This window comes from Puma concolor, chromosome D4 (assembly GCF_028749965.1).
Source record: "Puma concolor isolate L17-30 chromosome D4, mPumCon1.1.hap2, whole genome shotgun sequence".
Lineage (NCBI taxonomy): Eukaryota > Metazoa > Chordata > Mammalia > Carnivora > Felidae > Puma > Puma concolor.
This window is the reverse complement of record NC_141679.1, coordinates 72,113,309-72,131,372: the sequence shown is the minus strand read 5'-3', so window position 1 is coordinate 72,131,372 and position 18,064 is coordinate 72,113,309. Positions and strand designations below refer to the sequence as shown.

Genomic DNA, 18,064 nt, shown 5'->3' with positions numbered 1-18,064 from the left:
CACCTATATGATGGGATAATGGTTTCTCTCCCCTATGGCTATTAAAGTGCTGCTAAAATTAGTATTTGTAAGGCCTATAGAAAAGCACCTTTTAAGTGATTGTTGAATAGAAAATAAACACCCATCTTCCTGTTGGAAATTTCTCTTTCCAAGTAGGCCCGTGATACTGAGCAGATCATAACAGTATTATTGTTGATACTGATAAAATATACTTAACGATTATTTCCTCAGCACCCATTTACTCCTTACAATAAACCTGATGAGGTAAATGTAATCATTTGTATTTTTCACATTAGAAAACTGAGGTAAGAAAGTAATTGCCTAATCACTCAGTTTTCTAAGTAGCAAAGCAAGGATTTGAGTTCATTCAGCCTGAATTCAGAAATTGTGCCTTAATCAAACATTAAAGGACATTTGTCACAGGTTTCCCTTCTGCTCCAAAACAACATCATACTGCTAAAAACCCTATCTTTGTAAGGGTTGAGGGTTGTATCCCCAAGTGTCTCAATTTCTTAGCAAACTGTATGTTTTGCTCAAAGTAGTCATCATCTTTATCTCATAAATACTCAATTTCAGTAGGGTTTGAATCAATGAGATTTTATTAAATTATTTTCTCACTAAATTTTTTTTTTATTTTTACAGAAAATGAACATTTCATTTCAGATGATGATCTGGTGGCTTTGAATCTTAGTATTTTTATGTTGAACCAATATCAAATTCACATGACGGTTGCTTGCTTCATAATTATATATATATATTTTTTGTTCTTCCATTGTAAAATCCTCTTGATCCCTGTCCTTGTAGGTGCCTTTATCATCTGCTGGACTCCTGGATTGGTCTTGTTACTTCTTGATGTGTGCTGTCCACAATGTGACGTCTTGGCCTATGAGAAATTTTTCCTTCTGCTTGCTGAGTTCAACTCCGCCATGAACCCCATCATCTACTCCTACCGTGACAAGGAGATGAGCGCCACCTTCAGACAGATCATCTGCTGCCAGCGCAGTGACAACACCAGTGGCCCCACAGAAGGCTCGGACCGCTCGGCTTCCTCCCTCAACCACACCATCTTGGCCGGAGTTCACAGCAATGACCACTCTGTGGTTTAGAAAGGAAACTAAGATGAGCAGCCAGCCATCATCGATTGAGGGATGAACGGCCTCCCCCTACCCAAATGCCAGGGCAAGGTGGGGTGTGAGAGAGAGAGGAAAAATAAACTCACGTACTTAAACACTAACCAATGGCAGTATTTGTTCCTAGACCCCACAAGACTTGAGATACGTGGAAAATTAGCTTACGTGACAACCCTCATCCTGATCCCCGTTCCTTTTGACAGTAGAAAGTGGAGATCATGCCATGGAATCCATAATAGACTCCAGGGTGTCCATTTAGACTACACTAACTAGACTTCAAAAGATTTTGTGTGGTTTGGTGCAAGTCAGAATAAATTCTGACTAATTGAATCCACAACTTCATCTACATACAGGCTTCCCTCTTTTTATTTCTAAAGGATACATTTCATTTAATAAACATGTTTATGCCTATCAGCATGCTTGTGATGGATAAGACTGTAGGCTGTTGTTAAACTATTGTAACTCCATTTTTTTCCTTATGTAGGAAAATTGTGAATTAGAATTTTTTAGAGAGCATGCATGTAATGTATGTATGCAGTATGCCTTACTTAAAAAGATAAAAGGGTATCGATTTTAAATCTTCTAGGAAATAGAAGAACCTAGATGTCAAAGCCAGTATTTAGGTTGTGAAACATTGTTCTAATCATAATATTACCTTCTTGTCAAAGTGTTATAACACATCTAAAACAGGGAATGTAAGTTTATTACCAAAAGAATACGTAGTCTAAAAGAAGTCATAGAAGATGAAGCACATATTTATAATACCCAAGTGCATTCTAATTATCAGTACATCAGAAGAATTTTTAATAGCCTGTGTTTTTCTGTATTATAAAATAATACATAGTCATTGTAGAAAACTTGAAAAATGCAGAACTGTGTAAAACAGAAAAAATAATTACTGGTAATATCGTGACCCAGAAGTAACCACCGTTAACCACCGTAACCACAGCTTTTCCCCCGTGTATGCCTCTATGTATATCACATGCCTTTTTATATAATTGGGATCATACGTAAACAATTTTATAACCGTTTTTTTTTCCACTGCAGAGTTGCCACATTTTCCTATGGTGTTAAAAATTTTACAAAAACATAATTTTAGTGGCTATATAATATTCCATTTAATGGATGCAATTCCGTTTATTTAACCATTCCCACGTTGTTGACTACTTAGGTCATTTCTGATTTTTGCTATTATAAATAATGTTGCAAAATTTTGTGTACATAAAACTTTGTCCATATAATTGATGATTTACTTAGGACATATTCCCATGAAGGATTTTTTTTTTTTAAATGTGAAATGTCTTTTTATGCTCTTACCTTTTATAAAAAGGGATTTCCTGCTTTGCACCACATGGGTGGCAATTGTGAGGAAAGCCAGTGAAGTTACCTTTTTACAAAGGAAATGCAGTGGTCACTTTAGTTGAGAGTGACTTTTTCTCTATAACAAGATGGACTAGAAGCAGTCAATTGTCACAAATAGCCAGGACCCCCTAATTAATATGTCTAGCAATCCCAAATTTTGTTTGAGGAACCGATTTCCAGCTCTTGGTCGCCACGGCTGTAACGTAGAAGTGAAGACAATGCGAATAAATCAAACATACCAAGAGAATAAAGGATCTTCGCATTATGTAGCTTGGGACCCTCGTGTAGCAAATGGGTTGAGTGTGTCAGTATGTGACTGGATACTGTGTATTCTCTGGGAATCACCTCTAATAGATTCCCACCATAATGGGTGATACCTGTTTAATGAATTGTCCAGATGAACTAGTAATTGTACCAGTCTGTTATAAGTAACCAGTAAAGTCACAGTCATGAAGCAGGTATGGGAAAGTTGGGAGTACGTTTAAGAGAAAGATGTCCAGAAGAATCATTGTCTAGGAAGGAAGAGGTCAGCATTTGAGCAGAGGGCAGACTTGTAAGGTGCCCACGGTGGAAAGAACATGGGGAACCAGTTAGCAGAAACGTGTTTGCACATACTTTATCCAAAGTACAGAGCATTTTATGTTGGAAGTGAAAGAAATGAACTTGGACTTTCATGTGCATATATTCTGGACTATTTGAGTTAAAAACATACTAATTGGATCTTAATAAATTCATTTTCAATCAGTGTTTGGCAATGTGTGGTTCTGGTCCGTGTTGTTTCTGTTGCTCAGGAATCTTCCAGCTTGCATCGCAAGGTGCCTTCCTTCTGTGGACAACTTCATGTCCCCGTCACCAGGCCTTCTGACCTCCTGGGGTGAAGCAACCATATGCTTCCCCAACTCAGAACTGCTTTTTTTCTGTCAGTAATAAGTCTTACTCTTAACATGAGTTTCTTTTGGAAAAAGTGAGTTTATAAAAACATTATGATGACTTTATGAAAAACTTGGAGTTTATAAAATCACAGTGATCTTCATGCTTATCAATTTTAATAACTAACAAAAGTCATAGGTATCTTCCAATGATATGCTAATTATATTCTTTTTGTTGTGTTGCTAAGATGTTAAGAAAAGTTAACATTTATTCAAAGGAATGAAGGTCTCCATGACATTTGGAAGAGAGTTCTGAACCTTTAAATTTAGGTGGATGTAAGATTGTTAGAAATCAGATATCTTAGAATTCTTCTTCACAAATTATTCACCCCTCACATATTCCATTTTTTAAATTAGTGAAACCATGATTTCTTAGTCTTGAAACATCAGCCGATATACAATTAATGAATCATACTGGTTTTCCCATTTTCTTTCTCAATTAACCATTAGGTTCCACTGTCCGTCTTCCTTCTAATTTATTCTGCTAGTCCCTCAACTTTTGAAATATAATTTTGTGATCTTGTTTCTGCTCTTTCTCTTAAACCCAGCTTGTGACTCGTGCTAAATCAAAACTGTAGAAACATGTCTTAATTGGGTCCCTTCATTACACCAAGGTAAGAACATTTTTCTGGCAAGACTTTTTGAAACAAATCACTCATTTTTAACACCAAGTGAGCTTCACCTGACCCTAAACCCTCAGAAGGATTGGGGTTTGTTTGTGTGTTGGGACGGGCTTGGGTTTAGGTGTCATCTGACAGAAGAAATGTGTATAACTGAGGGCCAAAATGGGTCAGCACTCTTCCAAAGCAGGGTCCGTGCATCCTGTAACATTCACCTGTAACTTGATAGTCTATACCTAAAATCTCAGGTTCTTCTGGGAAATTTATAATTCTCATATCTATAAATTATTTACTAATAATGTGCTTAAAAATGTGGTGTGTAAAGACCCTTTTAAAATCTAAAGCAGAGGTTGGCAAACTAGGACTCATTGACCAAATCTACCAGTTTTTGTATGAACTAAGGATGAGCTTTACATTCTTAAATGATTGGAGGGTTGAGGCAGAGGAATATTTTGTAAGACATGGAAATTATATGAACTTCAAATTTCAGTGTCAAATAGTTTTATTGGCATTCAGCCACACTCATCAGTTTATTGTTTATGGCTTTTTTTGGTACTACAACGGCAGAATTGAATAGTTGCAACAGAGATCATCCCTCAAAGTCTAAAGTATTTACTATCTGACCAGTTGCAGAAAAACTGTACCAACCCTTGATTTAGAGAATTCCATTTTCACTCCTGCTGTCCTTCTCATTTGACTATATATTGTTTATTGGAAAAGGAAGGCGAACTTGAACATACTATAATCTCTTGAGCTCTAGACTGCAGAAAAAACTATCAATTGCATTTCTCACACTAAACATAATTTTTATTTTGAAACAATCTCAAACTTAAAGTTTGCCAAATTTATAGAACATTTTTCCTGAACTACGTGTAAGTTGCCAACACGATGCCCCATCATCCTTGGATACTGTGTAATTCCTACAGGCAATATTCTCTTTCACAACCTCAATACAACCAATCAAAATCAGGAAATTATCACTGATAAACTACCATTTAATTCACAGCCCCATTCAAGTTTCACCGATTTTTCCACTAATATCCCTTGCAGCAAAAGAATCCTGCCTGGGTCGCTGGTTGTATTTAGTTACCACGTTTCTTGAGTCTTCTTCAATCTTGAACAATCCCTAACTCTTTTCATGACCTTGTCATTCCAAGATCACAGGTCAGTCACTTTGTAGAATGTCTCTGCATCTGTGTTTATCTAATATTTCTTTATAATTAGATTCATGTTTATCTTTGGTAAAAGAACACAGAAGTGCTGCTGTGGTTCTTCTCACTGTATCCTGGCAAGTAGCCAACCATGTTGATTTGTTCCCTTTCTGATGATGTCAACTTTGATTACTTAAAGTGTTTCCTGTCAGTTTCTCCACTGTGAAGAAAACTACTCTTTGTTTGTTTGTTTTCTTCTTTGTAATAGTAGTATTTTGTAGGAAATATTCTATTCCTCCTGGAATTATAATGTCTAGTCTTCGCATCCATTGGTATTTCTTGGATGAATGGATCATTACTCTGATAGTTGCCAAATGATGAATTTCTAATTCTTTTTTCTCACAATTTTTAGTTTGCTTTCTACTATCAGGAAAGGTTCTGTCCTCTCCCATTCATTTATATCAGTATGGGCTCATGGATCCCAATTTTATTCCATTAGTTAGAACGTTGCTAACATTTTAAAATTAAACTTTCCTTTTCAGATTATTGTAGATTCCAATGCAGTTGTAAGAAGCACTGTGGACAGATTTCTCTACCCTTTACCCAGTTTTCCCAGTGAAACTGGGACAATGTCTTGCAAAACCATAGTATAAATCACAAGTAGGATATTGACGTTGATCCATGTATAGAGTGGTTCTACTATCACAAAGATCCCTCCTGTTGTACTTTTGTAGCCCCAGTCCTTGGGGCTCACCCCCATCCTGACCCCTGGCAATCACTAATCTGTTCTCCGGTTCTTCAAATACATTCTAACTATTTTTCATACAGAAACTTTTAAAACTTCTTTATAACAATAGTTTCGTGGGGCTGATACTTCCCTAGAGGTTGTGCGTGTATGTTAAGAGAGACTTTTGTGATTATAAAAATTATACAAACTTATAAATAGTTCAAGGAATACAGAAACGAATAAAGTAGAAAGTAAAAATCTCTCCTGATGGATGGAAGCTAGGCCACAGATCTCTGTTGCACATATTGCCTAATAAACAGAGACCCTCACAAAGTGATCTTACATTTTGTTTTATGAAACTCTCAAATGTCTTCGCACTGGCATCAGGGAAGCCAGAATTCATTTTGCTTTGTATAATATTGTTTATAATGGGTTTGTATTTAATCCCTTGCACCTTTCAGGAAGGAATCTTAGTTTACTTTGTATTCTCCACCTCACATAACACAGTATTAAGTAGTACTTAAAACTCGCTTGTTTAAATGAAATAAAATGTGTCAACCACAAATAAAGGCACTCTTGACCAAGAAATGGCTCCTTAGTTCCACAACCCTGATAAAGGTTTCCCCCACATTTAAGAATACTGCAGTTAAATAGGAACAATAAAAAAAACAAGGTCAAGCCTTCTTAATTAATATTTTATCAATATTAGTTTGTGCTTTCTGAGCATGTCTTGTTTAACGTGACTTGGTATGCTTTGGAAAGATTTTTAATATTAGCATATGTTGAATTTATAATGTCACCTGCAGCTTACAGAAGACCCTCATATAATTTGTATTTTGGTCTTTGCAAAGTGCCTGTTACACATGAGGAGACTGGATCTCAGAGGCAAAATCGGGGACCTAATAGTTGTTGTCTATAGAATTATTTAAACATAATTACATGTATATTATATTGCAATCCATAATTCCTCATATGTCCTTATCTTGGCTCCCCAAACAAATTACGAGTTCCTTGAGCCGGACAGTATATTGCACTATTTTAAGCCTTTAAAGAACTTAACGCAGTAAAAGCAATAGAAGGTAACAGGTCATAAACAGGTGCATGATTTGTTCTGCGGGGTGCTTGTGCTTGTATAGACATGCAGGTGTGCCCATACCCCAAACTAGATTATAAATTCTTTGAGAATGAGATAATTTGTACTTTGTGCCTCTTTTTTATGATCCAAATGCCCGGAACAAAACTAAAATACGGTGCTGTTTACTAAATGGTTTTTGAGAACTGTAAAACCATAATTCAATGTGATAGTTGTCATTATTCATTCTTTATTCATTCACAAAGACCTTTTGAGAACCCTCCATATACTAGCGCATATGGGACTGCTGTGAGTGAGATACAGAAGTTATTTTATAGAGCTTGATTAGAACTTGGGGCGCCTGGGTGGCTCAGTCGGTGGAGCGTCCGACTTTGGCTCATGGTTTGTGAGTTCGAGCCCCGCATCGGACTCTGTGTTGACAGCTCGGAGCCTGGAGCCTGGAACCTGTTTCAGATTCTGTGTCTACCTCTCTCTGCCCCTCCATGGCTCATGCTCGGTCTCTCTCTCAAAAGTAAATAAACATTAAAATAAAGTTTTTTCAAGAATTTAGTAGGAGGGAGGGAGAAAGCGGGAAGAAATAAATAAGTTAAAAATAAATCACAACCAGGACATTACACAAATTGTATTGAGCTATAAAGGGAACTATGGCATGATAGAAATTAAAGGAAAATAAAAGGGACAAAAAGGTGGTAAGAGGGACTACCTTTGTCAGAATAGTCTAGTAAGGTTCCATTTTAGGATAGGAACTGTCCCCTCAAAGCCCTCGCCTTGTGGCCTGAGTCGTATGAAGGTGTGGCTCTGCCAAGCTCCTGAGTTGCATCCACGCTAGTAGCTCATCCACATCAATACCACCATTAGGAAAAGGCCACACATGGAGCACAGGTAGATAGGCATTCCCGGCAAGACGTGTAAACGCTTGGTGAGAGACGGCACGCCATTTTGGAAAGAAGAACAAGTGTAGATTGTGAGATTGAGCCTTGGAGGGCAGGCAGGCAGGCATGATGTCTTGAGCAATTTTGAGAGTCATTTCATCCCGATAATTATGGGGAATCGCTTAAAGGATTTAAGCAAAGGAGTGGCACAGTCTCGTTTACATTTCAGAATACATTGAAGACAAGGAAGCCCGGAGCCGAAAGACAGTCGGTGGCTGCCACCTTAGCTGGGATGAAAGATGAAGGTCGTAATGGGGGTGCAGAGAGAAAGAGATGGCCGGCTTCGAGGGGGCTCGGGACCCGGAGATTGTGTGCCAAAAGTCATAATTCAGGTAATGCCCTTGGCCACTGACAGATGCGGATATGACGCGGTGAGATAAGAAACGCAGATGAGGGGCACCTGGGTGGCTCAATCGGGTAAGCATCTGATTTCTGCTCAGGTCGTGATCTCAGTTTGTGGGTTTGAGCCCCACGTCAGGCTCTGTGCTGACAGCAGGCTCTGTGCTGAAGCCTGCTTCGGATTCTGTGTCTCCCTCTCTCTCTGCCCTTCCCCTGCTCTCGCTCTCTCTCTCTCCCAAAATTAAATAAACGTTAAAAAATTTTTTAAAAAGAAATGCAAATGAGGAGCAAGGTTACAGGAAAATGATACTGAGTAAAATTTGAGCTCTCCATGAGCTACCCAAGGAGAACGATGCAGGAGCTAAGTGTCCACGTGATCCATGAGGCCCAGGGCATCTCTCTGGACCGAAGATGTAGATTGTGGAGTTTGAGGTCTTCTCCTCTCGTCCTACCACATTCCTCTTCAAAATAGGAGGCACAGAGCCTTTGATATGTTTGAAGAGGAAGAAAGAAAAGGAAGGAAATAGGGAGAAACAAAAAGAGCAGAACTTAATATCTGAAACTATTGTCCAGGAAAATGTGGAGATGTTTCTTTTAAACAAAATGAAGTTAGCTATCTGGAACATATTTGGGTTTTTTACTTGGTGACACAGAGGTATGTCCAAGGTTGGTAAATCTGTATCTGCCTCACTGTGTAATTGAAGTAGAGATTTTTAGAGCTCATCCATATTTTATTTCCCCCTCCTTCCTGGACTCTTGGAAAATGACAGCTCTTCTAGACAAGTCCATGGGACTAACCATGACCTGCGGACTCTGTGTGGATGTGACAAATGTCATGTCTAGGCTGAGAAAGTAAAAAGTCCTTGTGGTACTCTCCAGATCTTTTCCCTGAAAGCCAAACATGGAGATGTGAGAACATGAAGAGAATGAAGTCCCCATCCACCTGAGACCTTGAATGACTATGCAGAGTAGAATCCCTGCCATTCATACTGAATGAACAGCATGGTCAAGAAATGAACAAGAAATAAACATTCGCTGTGTTTTGCGGTTCATTTGTTAATGCAACATAACCTAACTTATGTTGACGAGCAGTATTAAATTTCGAGGAACACTAGGATTGTTTCTAACTTTTTCTGGATCATAGGGAATATGCATTGAAATTTTTAACTTTGGTGAAGAATACCAAAATATATTCCAAAAAAATTGTACCAGCATATAGTCCTACAATGTATATCCATACAAAAATAGGAAATCCAGACTCAGTCTTTACACTCCTCACAAGAACTAGCTTAAAATGGATCAAAATTTAAATGTCATATACAAAACTATAAATCCCCTAGAAGTAAGTGTAGAAGTAAATCTAGAAGGCCTTGGCTTTGGCAATGATCTTTTAGATACAACGCTAAAGACATGATCCAGGAAAGAAACTGTCGATAAACTAGACCTCACTAATATTAAAAACATCTGCTCTGTAAAAGACACAAGAGAATGAAAAGATAAGCCACGGGCTGGGAGAAAATATTTGCAAAAGACTTATCTGAGAAAGGACTGTTACCCAAAATGTACAAAGAACTCTTAAAACTCAACAATAAACAATCCAGTTTTAAAATGGGCAACGGACCTGCACTGGCACTGCGTCAGAGAAGACCTATAGATAGCAAATAAGCACCTGAAAAGATACTCCTCAGCCTCTGCCATTAAGGAATTACACAAGTAAGAGAAAAATGAAATGCTGCTACACACCTATTAGAATGGTGAAAATCTGACACAGGGACAAGATCAAATTCTGGTGAGAATGTGGAGCCATAGCAATTCTCGGCAGGAATCCGCAATGGTACAAGCCACTTTGGAAGACACATTGGTGATTTCTTCCAAGACTAAACTTCCTCTTAGCTTACCACCCAGCAGTCAGCCTCCTTGATATTCCCCCAAAGGAGCTGAAAACCGCACAAAAATCTGCACATGGATGTTTCTAGAGAGAGACGCAGAGGTAACACCTTTTAGTTTTTGAGAAGCCCTGCTGTCTGGATGGTTCTTGGAGGCACCGACCTAGATCTTTCTGACATCTGAGGGAAAGATTTTGTAGTCAGTCGCAAGCTGAGCTTTGTTGATAGACCGTGTTTTCCTGACAACGCCCTCCATTTGTTCTGTGCCTGAAGCCCTTTATTTTGCTCAGCATCATTTGCCGCTTTTAGGAACGGACAGTTTTCAAACAATTTTGGACCCTTTATATTTAACAGTCCTTTCTTTAGCTCAGCTGTCTCCGGTTGCCATTTACTATAAATGACAAAAAGAAGACAAGCAAAAGCTTCAACACTCAACCTGGAAATCTAATTAAAGCACCCAGTTCATAGGTACGTTTTCTCCTTTCTATGTTGCTGTAGGTGTCAGTGTTACTAAACTTTCTGCTGCTATTTTAAAAGGATCCCTTTTCCTCCAGTTTCCCATACTATGTTTCTCACCGTCTTCTAAGTCTTCGGCAACAGCAGCCTTAAAGGTCACATTTAGGACGCCACCTTTGGAAATTTCACATGGTCACTTCTTTGGTGTTACTGGAGTATATTATCAAATCAGTTCTTCTGCTGGGGTCCCCTAAAGCTCAGTCATGTGCCTGTTCTCTTCCTTTCTAGTATTTTCTTGCTAGGCACACTCATCTCACTCCATGATGTTAAAAACATCTAAAAGGGGCACCTGGGTAGGCTCAGTCGTTAAGCATCCGACTCTTCATTTCGGCTCAGGTCATGATCTCATGGTTTGCGTGATCGAGCCCTGAGTCGGGCTGAGTGTGGAGTCTGCTTGGGATTCTCTCGCTCCCTCTCTCTCTCTCTCTGCCCTTCCCCCACTCACACTCTTTCTCTTTCAAAATAAATAAACCTTAGCAAAACACATCTATCAACTGACAACGCTTAAATGTTTATCTGTGACTATTGCACAGGCTCTGGACTCCCCACCTTAAGGCTCCTCAGGACGCAAGAAAAATTAAAGCCCTAATTAGTTTTTCTGGTTTGTGTCCATCACAGCTGACTGCATTTCTAGTTGCCTATTCATTATATTATTTACCTCTACTCATGTTTTCAAAAATAGGATCATACTTTACCTTACCTTTTCTAAATTCCTTTTTAATATTTTTGTGCTTCCCCAGTGAAGCATCTGTTAAGCGTTATGTTGTGTTAAAACTTCTGGCACATATTTGAGAAAGAGCGGTAAACAAAGCAGATGTAGCATGTATCTTCACAGAGCTTACAAACCAGAAAGGAGGGCGACCATTGGGAGGGTCGTTATTATAGGTGAGATGAATATTATGGGTGGGACGGGGATTGAGCCCCAAGCAAGACTTCCATGAGAAAGTCCCTTTAAAAATTTTTTTTAAACTAAAATTGTTTGTTTTTATTGTTTAAATTTAAATCCAAGTTAGTTAACATATAATGTAATGATAATTTCAGGAATAGAGTTTGGTGATTCAGCACATATAACACCCAGTGTTCATCCCAACAAGTGCTCTCCTAAATGCCCATCGCCCCTTTAGCCTTTCCCCAACCCAATACCTGCCAGCAACACTCGGTTTGTTCTCCGTATGTAAGAGTCTCTTATGGTTTGCCTCCCTCTTTTTTTTTTTTTTATCTCATTTTTGCTTCCCTTATGTTCATCTGTTTTGTGTCTTAAATTCCATATATGGGTGAAATCATATGATACTTGTCTTTCTCTGACCGACTTATTTCGCTTAGCATAATACAGGCTAGTTCCATATACGTTATTGCAGATGGCAAGATTTCATTCTTTTTCATCGTCAGGTAGTATTCCATTGTATATAAATACATATATTTTTACCACATATTCTTTATCCATTCATCAGTTGGTGGACATTTGGGCTCTTTCCGTACTTTGGCTATTGTCGATAGTGCTGCTATAAACATTGGGGTACATGTGCCCCTATGAATCAACATTTTTGTATCCTTTGGATAAATACCTAGCAGTGCAATTGCTGGGTCGTAGGGTAGTTCTATTTTTAATTTTTTGAGGAACCTCCATACTGTTTTTCAGAGTGACTGCACCAGTTTGCATTCCCACCAGCAGTGCAAAAGCGTTCCTCTTTATGAGAAAGTCCCTTTAAAGTTCACAGCTGGGGACTGAAGAAGCTGTTTAGATAAAGGAAGGGCAGGAAAGGTTGATGGGACATCATGTGTAAACGCTTTAAAGCATGCTCTTAAGTACCTGAAAGATTATATACATGGGACATGAGAAAAGGGTGGGGGCCAAGAGTGGGATGATTATTAGGAACGATGTCAGGTGGAACCCTGTAATTCGTGCTCAGTTTTTCTTTTGAGTAAAGGGCAGTGAGCCACCCAAGAGTTTCAAGGCAGGGAGAGAAATGATGGGATATGTTGGTTCAAAAGTTTGCTGACTGGATAATAGTTTAGATGGGGACATAGGTGGATGAAAGAGATCAGTAGGACGCACTAACATGAAAACTGACGTTCCCCTAGACTAGGGTGCCGGCAGTGAAGATGGAAAAAAGTGGGAATATTTTAGATGTATGTAGGAGATGAAAGCAATCAAGATTTAGTTATGTGCTGGAATGTGTATTGTAAGGGGAGATAAATAAAGTCTTGCCTCTGACTTACCACTACTTACCGGTAAATTGTAGCGACGCCATTTACTAAGACAGGAAAACTAACAGTTTTGAGGTGAGGGCAAGGAGAAAAATAGGAGTCCATTTATAGATCCCAGGCTACCTCTGGGATATCTACGAGGAGGTCTGTTTACCTCTGAAGCACTGGGTTGAGTGTGTGGTAACAAGTTTCTCTTCTTAAAAGATATTTTTTAGGCAATGCTTGATATACATCACACATTTATGAGTGACTATCCCTCTGAAATCAGCAACAACATTTTAAATTTTTTTTTTTTCAACATTTATTTATTTTTGGGACAGAGAGAGACAGAGCATGAACAGGGGAGGGGCAGAGAGAGAGGGAGACACAGAATCGGAAACAGGCTCCAGGCTCTGAGCCATCAGCCCAGAGCCTGACGCGGGGCTCGAACTCACGGACCGCGAGATCGTGACCTGGCTGAAGTCGGACGCTTAACCGACTGCGCCACCCAGGCGCCCCAGCAACAACATTTTAAAAAATGATGATCGTACCCTCTGGTCAAGCAGAACTAGCAACTTTCATTGAGAAAAAAGTAGACATCTGTTAAAAACGTAAAAGATACCGCTTTTTATATTCGTTATATTCCCTTCTCACTCTTAATGTATTAATATTTCCTTTACTTCTTGATGAGCTTTGGTAGAGGTTGTGAAATGTTTAAGTATCTTCCAGGCAACAGCTATCGGGTTGTGTCATTCCTCCTACTATCCTCCTATTACCTTCTTATATTTGAATTTTGTTCTTGATTCTATTTCTGTTAGTTTTCTTTTGGTATCCTTGCCTTATTTTATGACATGTGAGTTGAATGCTCCATTTACATACAAAACACTTTCAAGATGTGACTTTACCCTGAACCCTGAATTCCGATTTGGAAGAATCTATTCGATTTTTTTAAAGTTTAATTTAAAAGTTAATTTATCACGTAAAATTTAGGGGTGCCTGAGTGGCTCAGTCAGTTAAGCGTCTGACTTCAGCTCAGGTCAAGATCTCGTGGTTCACGAGTTCAAGGCCCTGCATTGGGCTCTGTGCTAACAGCTCAGAGCCTGGAGCCTGCTTCGGATTCTGTGTCTCCTGCTCTCTCTGCCCCTCCCCTGCTCATTCTCTCCCCCTCTCTCTCTCTCTCTCTCTCTCTCTCAAAAATAAACAAATAAACATTAAAAAATAAATTAAAAAAGTTAATTCATCATGTGAAATTTTAATCACCCTTTCACACAGAAGAATGGAGAAAGGAATGATATATTCAGAATATAGAATCATGTGGCTATATTAAATGAAGGTACTTTTAGTTTGGGAAGTGCTATGGAAAATGATAATCATTAAGAAGTATGTACCCTAAGTGTTCACTAGATTAATTTATACACGAACATTGGAGTAGAAATGGGATGATTTGGCATCAGCCCCACGCAGGCCATTTAATAGAAAGAATCCTGGGACTCACCATTATGGGGAAGGCAAACCCAACTGAAGCCCAATGTTATGGTCTCCACTGGAGATATTTTCTCTCCATAATGCCCACAGCACAGATCTTAAGAAGGAAGCAGAATGGTGTAATACAGTGGCTCTTAAGACTATCCAGAGCCAATACTTCCCTTTTATTGACAATTTTTTTGTTTAAAAGTTACTAGCCTGAAATGAGATTCCTAAAATAACAATCTACCTAATTCAGAATTAAAAAAACCAAAACAAAACAAAACAACTATGTAATTCTTTAACTGCAATGTAATGGAAAACATAGAAAAGGAAACTAATTTACAGTAAAACGATGTACGGAAAAGCACTACAGTAGAGGAAAGAAAGGAGTTGGATGTTTGCACTAGTTCTGCGGAATAAGTTTAGGTTTTAGAGAAACAAGATATTCTTCAACCAAATATAGTAAATCCCACCAGTAATATAATCAGCGAAGCCCAACAGATTTAATTACATTTGACCCAGTAGCACATTATTTAAAGGTCAATGAAATGATTAAGGCAGTAACTGGAAGCAATGAGCCTTCTGAGATTTTCTGGGGTTGCCATTTCCTCCCAAGTGTAGTTTGGAGCCCCCTGGTGGTAGTTGCCTTCCCCCAGCTCAGTATCCTCGGGAAGAATTCCGAATCCTGTTCTTTGTGTTCTTTGAACTGCGCTGTAACATTACTGGTTGGTTCCCTTATTAAATAATGAGCTCAACAAAACCTTTGCCATGTATTCGTTTTATTTTTCTATGAGAGTCATCACTTTATCTCTTAAAAAAATAGCCACTTAGCACTATCATCCCCTCAAAAAACCATGTTGTTTTGAACAAATGCTAAAAGACCTGGTGGGTGGAAAGAGGCTGAGAGAAGGTAGACTGTGCATGAACTCATGGTATGAGGACATGTGCGGAACCACAGACAGCAGCACTGGCTGCCGCAAACACACAAAAGCAGGACAAGACCTGCCACCCCTGGGCAGAACCCCAGATCCAATCCTCTGACATCAGGTGGGACCAGCGTGCAATCCTTTTGAGTCTCAGAGATAGACCACAACCGCTCCTGCCAGTGTGGGGACATCCATGAGCTACCTTCTGTACCCAGATGCCTCCGAGCAGAGGTTTCCAAGATAAAATCAAGGAAAACATGGAATGAGGAGGAAAATTCCCAGAAGAGACTGGGTTAAGCTTCAATGAACTAAGTTTTAAAATAGTTTTCGAAATATTATTTTGAAGTTCTTCACTTTCCCTGCATGATTGAGATTGATTTTTTTTTCTACCACTGAAGGGAAATAGGACCTCAAAAGATTGAATTCAGTTACAAAGACAAAAAGTCACGTTTTTACACCTACAAGAGGGAGCTATAAATTTTAACTACATCATGCAAACATTGGATCGTGGCATACATATTCTATCTTAACTTGGTTCTTCCCCCTAATTCTGGACAACTTTCATGCACATGGGGACACGTGTATCTCAACTTGTAAATTGCTGCATGATATATACCATTGCATGTATTGTAATTAGAATCATGCTGGAGAACCACTGAAGTTTTTACAATTCTTCCCCCAGAAAAAAATGCTGAGATAAGAATCATATAACTTTGTGCGCTTGTCTAATTACTTCCCTAGGTAAATTTCTAGAAGTAAAATTGCTGACACAACAATGGGATATCTGTGTTCAATTTTTGATACTACTTCCTGGATGTCCTTGGAGATTTCCAGTTACTAGTCCGTTTCCTTATGGCTTCATCAATATTGGTACTGAGCAATCTTTTGATTCTTAGCCAAACTGGTATGTGTTTATTTCACATTTTTGTTCTCATTTTGATTTCTTTGTTTTGCGGTGAGATCAAGAGTGTTTTCATAAGGTTATTGTTTTTCTTTGCCCATCCTTTTTCTATTTTTTTTATGATGTACTGCTCATTTTTATTTGGAGCTTATTTATTTGTTACAACAGCCCTTTGTTTTTCTTACATATGGTGACTGTTTTTCCTAGCTTTGAAAATGTGTTTGGCCAGATAACCGTTCTTCCCTTAATTCTATATTATTTTCATTTCTGGCTTCTGAATTTTATGACAAAATCATTTTATTTGTTCTCTTTCATTTTACAAATGTCTTTAACTACCTTTGATGCCATTTATTTTGTACTTCTATTATTTTTAGTGGCTAAGTATTCAATCTCACTGCAATTTATTTAAGTGTATGATAAGAAGTAGAAATGTACCTTTGTTTTTTCTAAGAAGAAAGCCAATGTTTCTAACACCACTTATTGAATTGTTCCTATGTGTATATATATGTGTGTTATAAATTTATGTGCATTTGGGGAAAGAGAAAGGATAAGAAAGAGAAAACATAGATTATAGATCTCAACTCTTCGTTTAACCACTTACATATGGTAATTTAATATTTTAATTATTAAAATGGTAAATTGGTTTAAAATATGACATGGACACTTATCCATACTGTTTCTTTGTGTCAAGATTTTTGTAGGTATTCTTATGCATGTGTTCTATTTACAATTTAGAATTAACGTGTCAGACCCAACAAAACCTTGAAAAGTTATGTGAGTTTCTTGCTAGATACACAGATCTGTGTTTTCTTTCTAATAAAGTTTGCGATTGATATATTTAATTTAATATATCATAGTTTATGCTTTTCCACTTTAGGTGCCAAATTCAGGTAGCTTTTCACAGTCTCTCATTATGATTGTAATTTCGGCCAAATGGAGTGCTGACGGCTTCGACTGACATTGTTGAACATTTTTTCATTTGCTTGATAAAATAGAATTTCTTGTTTGTTTGAGCTGAGACTTCTCAAAATGTTCGTATTTCCAAGCCCGCTGTTTTCTTCTTTGTGTTTTCATTTCCAACTCGTCGTTATTTTGTTTTGGGCATGTAGCTTATCAACAGCAGAGAACTTGGTTTTGCTTTACTATTTATTCCACAAGGCCTTCTGTAGCCAGATTACTACATTCATTTTCTTTTTTCTCTTTATTATGCTTTTTTGTATCTTTATTTTCTCAGTTCTAATTTTCTATCTTGAAATTACTTCTCAGTTTCTTTGAAGTGGTACATTTAAGAATGATTTCTGGAGGCATGTTGATGTCTGTGTCCCCTGCAGCACCTGCTTCCAAAGCTCCTAAATTGTCTGCCTGTGGGGCCCCTGAGCTGACTGCTCCAGATTTGAAACTTCCGGAAAAGAACGTTCCGGCAGGAAAAAAGGAGTGCTTGCTCCTGGAGAGATGAGTTGGTGGGCTTAAGTGAAATGAAACCAATGGGCTACGATTCAAAACCAGTGAGAAACTTGTGAGAAATCCAGCCTGGTTGTATGTCTGAGAGACTGCTACTGTCTCAGCATCACAAAATAAAGGGCTCTGGTAGCCCCTTAAAAAACAAATTAATTGGGGCGCCTGGGTGGCGCAGTCGGTTAGGCGTCCGACTTCAGCCAGGTCACGATCTCGCGGTCCGTGAGTTCGAGCCCCACGTCGGGCTCTGGGCTGATGGCTCAGAGCCTGGAGCCTGTTTCCGATTCTGTATCTCCCTCTCTCTCTGCGCCTCGCCCGTTCATGCTCTGTTGTCTCTCTCTGTCCCAAAAATAAATAAAAACGTTGGAAAAAAAAAAAAACACAACAAATTAATTAAATTTAAGTTTAAAATGAAGTGTTTTCCAAAAATGTTTTAACCTTCT

General features: G+C 38.5%; 1 protein-coding gene and 1 long non-coding RNA gene across 3 annotated transcripts in view; both read left to right on the top strand.

Moving 5' to 3' along the window:
• LPAR1 (lysophosphatidic acid receptor 1) overlaps window positions 1–3,247 on the top strand; it is a 362,490-nt gene extending 359,243 nt beyond the window's left edge. The window contains exon 16 of the mRNA XM_086683697.1: window positions 805–3,247. Coding sequence (XP_086539823.1) covers window positions 805–1,106 — 302 coding nt within the window. The 3' untranslated portion in view covers window positions 1,107–3,247. The remainder of the gene's footprint in view (window positions 1–804) is intronic.
• An 827-nt stretch (window positions 3,248–4,074) lies between these two features.
• LOC147574991 (uncharacterized) lies at window positions 4,075–17,412 on the top strand. 2 transcript variants are annotated; one of them, XR_015242950.1, is made up of 3 exons: window positions 4,075–10,637; window positions 16,007–16,169; window positions 17,044–17,412. It is a non-coding gene; the product is annotated as an uncharacterized LOC147574991 (long non-coding RNA). The 2 variants fall into 2 exon arrangements; XR_015242949.1 differs by lacking the exon at window positions 17,044–17,412 and having other exon boundaries at window positions 16,007–17,008.
• The last annotated feature ends 652 nt before the right edge of the window (window positions 17,413–18,064 follow it).